The following is a 9,590-nucleotide window of genomic DNA, read 5'->3' on the forward strand; positions in this document are numbered from 1 at the left end:
TTTACTTAAAGTAAATTTAAAAGCATGTACTTTTGGATACTTAAGTACCTTTAGAAGCAAGTACTTTTTTTACTCTTACTCAAGTAACATGTCGACTGAGCTACTTTTACTTGTAACAGAGTAAATTTTGACCAGTAGTATTTGTACTCTTACTCAAGTACTGGGGTGGAGTACTCTGTCCATCTCTGGTTATATTATTGTTACCTTATAGACTCAAGAAAACATCCATTCCAGACATGGAAGATGCTGCTCAACATATTTATTTTCAGTTCCCACACACCATATACATACAAAGTGCAAAAATATAAATCACACAAAGTTTATTGTCAACAACATTAACTATATATTCAAACATTTCACTCAGAGAATGCAAACATTGGTCTGTTAGCTGTCACACATCATTCTCTGTAGTGTAATGATCTCATCTATTGATACCTGGAGTTCAACATACACTGATTGTTTCTGTAAAGTTGGGACAAGAGCAACAAAAGGCTGGAAAAGTAAATGATAGGAATAATAAACAGCTGGAGGAGCAACTAGTTAGGTTCATTAGTAACATGGATATGATTCTAATCATGATGTTTACACTTTGATTAAAGCTCATAGACCTTATTAGTGAGTGGATTTTAACAACTACAACATTTGATCAAACACATCAATGTAAATGTGATTGTAGATTTCTTAGTTTCCACAGTGAGAACAAAGCTCAGTGATACAGGAAGGTCAAACAACAACAACAACAACAAATACATCAACACAAATATCCAGCAAACATTTAGAGCTCAGAGAAGTTTCTATTTCCATGTGGAGAAATGTGAGTTTAGGTAAAGAAACATCATCATGAGCAGTGATCTCCTCCACGGCTCCAGCTCCACCTCAACAAACTCAAACATCAACACAACAAGAGAAATGACAACAAGAGGTCAAAGTCCCGCCCACAATGTTTAATGATTGACAGCTGATCTCTGTGCAGTGCAGAGACACAACAGCAATGAGCTTTTAGCAACAAACATAGATGATGTGTCAGACATCACTCCCTCATTCCCTCATTCCCTCCTCCCTACTCACTATAGTGAATTCAGTATAGTGGACTATATAGTGACTCACTGGTCAAATAAAAAAACACTTTCGGACACTACTCCGCCACACAGTTAATAACGTATTACGACGCGTAATTAAAACGTTCCGACCGCGATCGTAACGGCCAGCGTAGGTACCATGGATACAACCATGGTAACGGCCGGTGTAGCATAGACCTACGAGTGTATAGGTACCAACATAAAAAGAGGAGTAAAGCAATATATTAAGCGGTAATATATATATTTAAGCATCAAAGATGTTCAATCAAACCCACATAGTTTGAAACAACGTTCAAAACACACACAGCCACTCACAACTAAGCATAAAGTCCGCTAGCTTAATGCTAACGTATAATGTAAAACACCATAGATGGGCTAACAGAAATTAGCCTCACTATCCAGAGCCTGTGGTCAGTTTTTAACGCTTGTTAGGAAATTTGCTCCGACGTTTGTTGTGGGAGTCTGTGGAAGGCGCGACCAGACAACTCTGGCAGCCTGACACATTTATTGAGGCTGCTGCACTACTGCATTTATTTGGTAGCTACACCGGTCACTACTGCATTTATTTGGTAGCTACACCGGTCACTACTTGCATTTATTTGGTAGCTACACCGGTCACTACTGCATTTATTTGGTAGCTACACCGGTCACTACTTGCATTTATTTGGTAGCTACACCGGTCACTACTGCATTTATTTGGGAGCTACACACTACTTGCATTTATTTGGTAGCTACACCGGCCGCTCTGGGCCGGTGTGGTAACGGCGATCCGTGACCGCAATGCATGATGGGATATCTTGCTCCGGTTAGTGACCATCGGATGTTCACTACATTCCACGGTGAATTGTGGGATAGATTCAGTGCACTATGTAGTGAACATTAATAATCACTGAACATTCGGACACCACTACAGAATGGCGTGGTCACTATATAGTCAGTAGGGGGGATTTAGGACACAGCCGGAGACTAAAGAAAGTGATGAACTAAAATACAGATTTTAACCAACTGCTACTTCAATGATCTTTGTCTATTTGAGTTTATACAACTCTGCTGTGGCTCCAAATTCAAGCCAAACTCCAGCATGTAGAGGCTGAGTGAATGTGGTCTGGACTCTGTGGAGGCGAGTCATGGTTCCAGAGACGCTGTAGAAGGACAGAATACCTGCTCTGTGATCCAGATACACTCCTACTCTGGAGGACTGAGGACCTGAGACTGGAGTCTGGATCTTGTTGAACCGAAATATGAACCTGTTGTTGGAACAATGTAATGACCAAGATTTGTCATTGTCTCCAAACCAACTTTCTCTCTCTGCTCTGCTGATATTCTTGTATGCGACTGCTACAGAAACCCCTTCTCCTCTCCACTCCACCTCCCAGTAACAACGTCCAGTCAGACTCTCTCTACTCAGGACCTGAGCATATAAAGTAAATCTGTCTGTGTGACTAGAATAAGACTGAACTTTACCCATATATGTTACTTTCCTGTTTCCTTCAGATAATAACAGTAATATGTTTATTGTGTTTGGATCCAGTGTGATTTCCTGTGAATATCTTAAGAAGTCAGCTCTGGTCTTGGGCTCTGGTGGTGGTGACAGTAAAACATCCACTTGAGTCACTGTCAGTGAGACGTTTGTCCACGTGTCTCTCAGAAGGTCCTGTAGTTTGTCTCTGAGCTCTGACACAGCTGCTGTCACGTCCTCAAAGTGTCTGAGAGGACGGATGTTGATGCTGGATGAGTGTGTAGATGGACTGAGTGCTGACAGTGAGGGGTAGTTGTGTAGAAACTGGGTGTGATCCTCTGTGTGCGACAGCAGCTTCAGCTCAGCGTCTTTCCTCTTCAGCTCAGTGATCTCCTGCTCCAGCTTCTTCTCAAGATCTTTGACTCCACTCACTTGAGTTTCCTGCTGGGATCTGATCTGCTGCTTCAGCTCAGAGCTTCTTTTCTCCATGAGACGGATCAGCTGAGTGAAGATCTTCTCACTGTCCTCCACTGCTTTATCAGCAGAGCCATTGATGGCCTCCACCTCCTGTTGAAGCACCTTCACGTCTTTCTCTCTGAGCTGGATTCTCTGCTGGATGTTTTGTCGACTCAGCTCCAGCTCTCTCTGCCTCTCAGTCCTTTCTGCTGCAGCTGAGACTGTGTCGTGGCCTTTATGTTCATCCACAGAGCAGAGATAACAGATACACTGCTGATCAGTGCGGCAGAAAATCTTCAACACCTCATGATGACGAGAGCAGATGTTCTCCTGGAGCTTCTTGGAGGGCTCCACCAGCTTGTGATTCTTAAATGAAGGAGATTCATAATGAGGCTGCAGGTGTTTCTCACAATAAGAGACCAGACATACCAGACAGGACTTGACAGCTTTGAGTTTCCTCCCAGTGCAGAAATCACAGGCCACATCTTCAGGTCCAGCATAGCAGTGATCAGCAGCAGCAGCTTGGAGTCCAGTCTTCTTCAGCTGCTCCACTAAAGCTGCTAACATGGTGTTTTTCACCAGAGGAGGCCTCGGTGTGAAGGTCTGCCTACACTGAGGACAGCTGTAGATTTTCTTCCCATCCTCTGCATCCCAGTGGGTTTTAATACAGTCGAAGCAGTAGCTGTGTCCACAGGGAATAGCCACTGGATCCTTCAGTAGATCCAGACAGATGGAACAAGAGAAGGTCTCCTGGTCCAGATGAACTCCTTTCTGCGCCATTTCACCTCTCACAGACGACGACGACTGTCTGAGTTTCTGTTGCTCAGAAGTGAAACTAGTCTGAGCTCTGATCTCAACAACATGTGTCTGTGCAGAGAACGGGGCCTGTCGGCTCCTCCTCTTCACCACATGTTGGTTCCACCCATCTTCAAACTGTAGATCTGAAGGGGAGGGAACAAGGAAACACATGATCAGGCTGCAGCAGCTCAGTGTGTTTGAGAGCAGATAATCAGATATTTCCTCATTCCAGTGCGAGGAGCAGCAGCTGTAAATCTCAACTTCTCCTATTTACAATGAAGTCTGGTTATATTCAGTGGTGGACAGTAACGGAGTAAATTCACTTGAGTACTATACTTAAGTACATATCCAGAGGATTTGTACTTTATTTGAGTATTAGATTTCTTTGGTACTTATTACTCTTACTTGAATACATTTCCAAGACAAATATTTTTACTTTTACTCGAGTTAATTTCTCGGAAGGATTAAAAGTACTCGTTACTTTCAGGTCTTTTTCTAAAATCCTATTGGACACAAGCTGTGTCTGTCTAAGAAGGAAACCCTAACCCCTAAAAGCAGCACATCAGTGCAGCTGCTTTCAAAGAGTTCATTCTCAGAAACAAGAGTTAAAAGCTCCTTAAATTCACTTAGAAAAAATCATAGTAATTCATTGATGTGAAAAATGAGAAATGTACTCTTAGGCCCAATTCCGATTCTATTTTTTCATCCCTACCCCTACCCCTAGCCCTTAACCCTTGCCCTTGAAACGGAGCTACAAGGAGTAGGGTTGAAAGTCAACCCCTACGAATTGGGACACCACTTCAACAATCACATACGTCATCAGTCGTCTCTGCTGGCTTTCACATAAGCAGACGTGATGAGCTTTTGCCACAAATTCTCTATTCAGAACCACGTTAACTTAATAAAATAAAATAAAATGTAATGAAGACTGATCGGTTCATTGTAAAACATTTATTTATTGATGTAAATGTGGTGATTTCTGTATAGGCTACAGATCCCCCAGGCAGTGCTGCTTCTGTGTCCAAAACACATGAAGCTTCACTTTTAATTCAAACAAATTAATGCGACAATTGTTACATTTCATCAATGAGACCAGCATTTATCTCCTAAAAAGAATGTAACTTCGCGGCGGTAAACCTTTAAAACCCTGCGGGTAAGTTAATTAGTGATCGTCTTTTCTACCGGGACGAGGTCGGGAGGTTGGCCGGCTGAGCAGCTCTCCGGACGGGTGGTGTCTCCGTGACGAGCCGTTGATCTGCTCCACAGGTGGAGGCTCCACCGTGGAGCTTCACTTCTCCGAAAAACATCGGAGCAAACGTCTAAACAGCCTCATGTGGATAAACCGACCGCACATTGGGGATCTAAACAGCTACTTTCTCGCATGAAAAAATATTAAAACTTAACAAAATGACGTAATAACAGCGCTACAGTGAGAAATAAAACAGCTGCCGGTTGTCGCAAGATGCATTCTGGGAAACTTGCCATAGCCCTCGGTCCGTAGTGTGCCCCTGAAAAATCTCAGTTTCGAGGGCGAGATAGCCCTACCACTTCCCCCTAACCCTCGTCTGAACCAGAATTGGGACACCCCTACCACTTCACGTGAACGCGCAAAACGAAGGGTTAGGGCCAAGGGCTAGGGCTAAGGGGAGAATCGGAATTCGGCCTTACTCTTATTTTTACTTAAATTTAAAAGCATGTACTTTTGGATACTTAAGTACCTTTAGAAGCAAGTACTTTTTTTACTCTTACTCGACTGAGCTACTTTTACTTGTAACGGAGTAAATTTTGACCAGTAGTATTTGTACTCTTACTCAAGTACTGGGGTGGAGTACTCTGTCCATCTCTGGTTATATTATTGTTACCTTATAGACTCAAGAAAACATCCATTCCAGACATGGAAGATGCTGCTCAACATATTTATTTTCAGTTCCCACACACTATATACATACAAAGTGCAAACATATAAATCACACAAAGTTTATTGTCAACAACATTAACTATATATTCAAACATTTCAGTCAGAGAATGCAAACATTGGTCTGTTAGCTGTCATACATCATTCTCTGTAGTGTAATGATCTCATCTATTGATACCTGGAGTTCAACATACACTGATTGTTTCTGTAAAGTTGGGACAAGAGCAACAAAAGGCTGGAAAAGTAAATGATAGGAATAATAAACAGCTGGAGGAGCAACTAGTTAGGTTCATTAGTAACATGGATATGATTATAATCATGATGTTTACACTTTGATTAAAGCTCATAGACCTTATTAGTGAGTGGATTTTAACAACAACAACATTTGATCTGACAAACACATCAATGTAAATGTGATTGTAGATTTATTAGTTTCCACAGTGAGAACAAAGCTCAGTGATACAGGAAGGTCAAACAACAACAACAACAACAACACAAACACATCAACACAAATATCCAGCAAACATTTAGAGCTCAGAGAAGTTTCTATTTCCATGTGGAGAAATGTGAGTTTAGGTAAAGAAACATCATCATGAGCAGTGATCTCCTCCACGGCTCCAGCTCCACCTCAACAAACTCAAACATCAACACAACAAGAGAAATGACAACAAGAGGTCAAAGTCCCGCCCACAATGTTTAATGATTGACAGCTGATCTCTGTGCAGTGCAGAGACACAACAGCAATGAGCTTTTAGCAACAAACATGGAGACCAAAGAAAGTGATGAACTGAAATACAGATTTTAACCAACTGCTCCTTTAATGATCTTTGACTATTTGAGTTTACACAACTCTGCCGTGTCTCCATAAAAAGGGAGCAGAACTCCAGCATGTAGAGGCTGAGTGAATGTGGTCTGGACTCTGTGGAGGAGAGTCATGGTTTCAGAGACGCTGTAGAAGGACAGAATACCTGCTCTGTGATCCAGATACACTCCTACTCTGGAGGACCGAGGACCTGAGACTGGAGTCTGGATGTTTTTGAAACTAAATGTGAAATTGTTCATGTCACAAACTAATGACCAAGATTTGTCGATACGTCCAAACAAACCTTCTCTGCTGATATTCTTGTATGCGACTGCTACATAAACTCTTCCTCTCCACTCCACCTCCCAGTAACAACGTCCAGTCAGACTCTCTCTACTCAGGACCTGAGAATATGTAGTGAATCTGTCTGGGCGACTAGAATAAGACTGAACATTACCTCGTCTTACTTTCCTGTTTCCTTCAGATAATAACAGTTCTCTGTATGCTGTGTTTGGATCCAGTGTGATTTCCTGTGAATATCTTAAGAAGTCAGCTCTGGTCCTGGGCTCTGGTGGTGGTGACAGTAAAACATCCACTTGCGTCTCTGTCAGTGAGATGTTTGTCCACGTGTCTCTCAGAAGGTCCTGTAGTTTGTCTCTGAGCTCTGACACAGCTGCTGTCACGTCCTCAAAGTGTCTGAGAGGACGGATGTTGATGCTGGATGAGTGTGTAGATGGATTGAGTGCTGACAGTGAGGGGTAGTTGTGTAGAAACTGGGTGTGATCCTCTGTGTGTGACAGCAACTTCAGCTCAGCGTCTTTCCTCTTCAGCTCAGCGATCTCCTGCTCCAGCTTCTTCTGAAGCTCTTTGACTCCACTCACTTGAGTTTCCTGCTGGGATCTGATCTGCTGCTTCAGCTCAGAGCTTCTTTTCTCCATCAGACGGATCAGCTGAGTGAAGATCTTCTCACTGTCCTCCACTGCTTTATCAGCAGAGCCATTGATGGCCTCCACCTCCTGTTGAAGCACCTTCACGTCTTTCTCTCTGAGCTGGATTCTCTGCTGGATGTTTTGTCCACTCAGCTCCAGCTCTCTCTGCCTCTCAGTCCTTTCTGCTGCAGCTGAGACTGTGTCGTGGCCTTTATGTTCGTCCACAAGGCAGACAAGACAAATACACTTCTGATCAGTGCGGCAGAAAATCTTCATCACCTCATTATGACGAGAGCAGATGTTCTCCTGGAGCTTCTTGGACGGCTCCACCAGCTTGTGATTCTTAAATGAAGGAGATTCATAATGAGGCTGCAGGTGTTTCTCACAATAAGAGACCAGACATACCAGACAGGACTTGACAGCTTTGAGTTTCCTCCCAGTGCAGACATCACAGGCCACATCTTCAGGTCCAGCATAGCAGTGATCAGCAGCAGCAGCTTGGAGTCCAGTCTTCTTCAGCTGCTCCACTAAAGCTGCTAACATGGTGTTTTTCACCAGAGGAGGCCTCGGTGTGAAGGTCTGCCTACACTGAGGGCAGCTGTAGATTTTCTTCCCATCCTCTGCATCCCAGTGGGTTTTAATACAGCTGAAGCAGTAGCTATGTCCACAGGGAATAGTCACTGGATCCTTCAGTAGATCCAGACAGATGGAACAAGAGAAGGTCTCCTGGTCCAGATTAACTCCTTTCTGCGCCATTTCACCTCTCACAGACGACGACGACTGTCTGAGTTTCTGTTGCTCAGAAGTGAAATAAGTCTGAGCTCTGATTTCAACAACATGTGTCTGTTCAGTGAACGGGGCCTGTCGGCTCCTCCTCTTCACCACATGTTGGTTCCACCCATCTTCAAACTGTAGATCTGAAGGGGAGGGAACAAGGAAAGACATGATCAGGCTGCAGCAGCTCAGTGTGTTTGAGAGCAGATAATCAGATATTTCCTCATTCCAGTGCGAGGAGCAGCAGCTGTAAATCTCAACTCCTCCTATTTACAATGAGCTGCCCGGACATTATTGTATTCCCGAGGAATTCTTCTTCTTATTTCTTTCTTCTTCCACAGAAGTCATACTTCCCATGGGCGAAAACTCACCAAAATTGGCAGAAATGTTCGACCCCATGCCAGATTCACTAAACTCCAAGGACATGTGCCCCACCCCCCCCCCCCCCCCCCCCCCCCCTCTTAGGGAGGGGGGCACAATAAGCGTTTACATTTAAAAACTTAAAAAATTCCTACCAAACCAACGGTAAATGCCACAGTTTTGAAACTTCGCCAAAATGTAGCCCAGATACTGCTGAAACTTTAGTCCACTTAAACCCATTACAAATTATGAAGTCCATCACTCGGTAAACTGTAAAACTTTTTAAATGTATCTCCTCCCACAATTTTTGGTCAATTATCACCAAACTTGCTACAGAGCATCTCCAGTCTGTCCTCCACAAAACTTGTTTCTCGGATTTTTGATTTTTGATTAAAATTGAGCCTACAGTGCATAAAAATGTTTGACTGTAAACAGTACTGTAAACATATACCATCCAATTCCTGCTAAATATATTTCCAATCTTCCTGAAAAAAATTTAGAATATTCTGGAGTCATGGTTGATGAAGTTTGGCAAATATCAGAATTTTATCTCAAAAACTGAATTTTTGAGAACATTATGAATTCTGCTCTCATGGGAACAACTGCAGTCAATGTAAGAGTGACATTTTTAAACATCAGATTTTCTCTTATGAAGCAAAACACTTATTGTTAAAAACAAATCACCAACATTTCCATGCTGTCTAGATGCAATTTATGTATTAACAGATTTTTGTTTAGATAACAGAATTTCTGACATTTTGACCATTTTTGAAATCTGCTTTACCAACTGCTGCCCGGACAGTGACTCCCTGAGTCTATTTGAGAAGTCACACAGCAGGTTTCACTTTCAGATAATTAGCTGGTTTGTGGTGCAAGGGGATGTGAGTTTGAGACCCGGCAAGGGTGATGATGATAATGACACATCAAAATACCAGATGTCCTCATGGTGACTTTACAGCAAGCCTGACATGCAATTCCCCAGCCTCACATACTGTGGCCGCTCTGTAAGATAGTTATA

The 9,590-nt window shown here is 42.9% G+C and overlaps 1 protein-coding gene across 1 annotated transcript; it reads right to left on the reverse strand.

Moving 5' to 3' along the window:
- Nucleotides 1-2,106: 2,106 nt before the first annotated feature.
- Nucleotides 2,107-8,194, reverse strand: LOC310999802 (uncharacterized protein; the record flags this gene model as incomplete). Its single annotated transcript, XM_083990368.1, has 3 exons — nt 2,107-3,774; nt 5,902-5,942; nt 6,553-8,194. The coding sequence occupies 3 exons, from the start codon at nt 8,192-8,194 to the stop codon at nt 2,107-2,109; spliced, it is 3,351 nt and encodes a 1,116-aa protein (XP_083846494.1).
- Nucleotides 8,195-9,590: the final 1,396 nt, after the last annotated feature.

This window comes from Trachurus trachurus (genome assembly GCF_905171665.1).
Source record: "Trachurus trachurus genome assembly, chromosome: 16".
In the NCBI taxonomy this organism is placed as follows: Eukaryota; Metazoa; Chordata; class Actinopteri; order Carangiformes; family Carangidae; genus Trachurus; species Trachurus trachurus.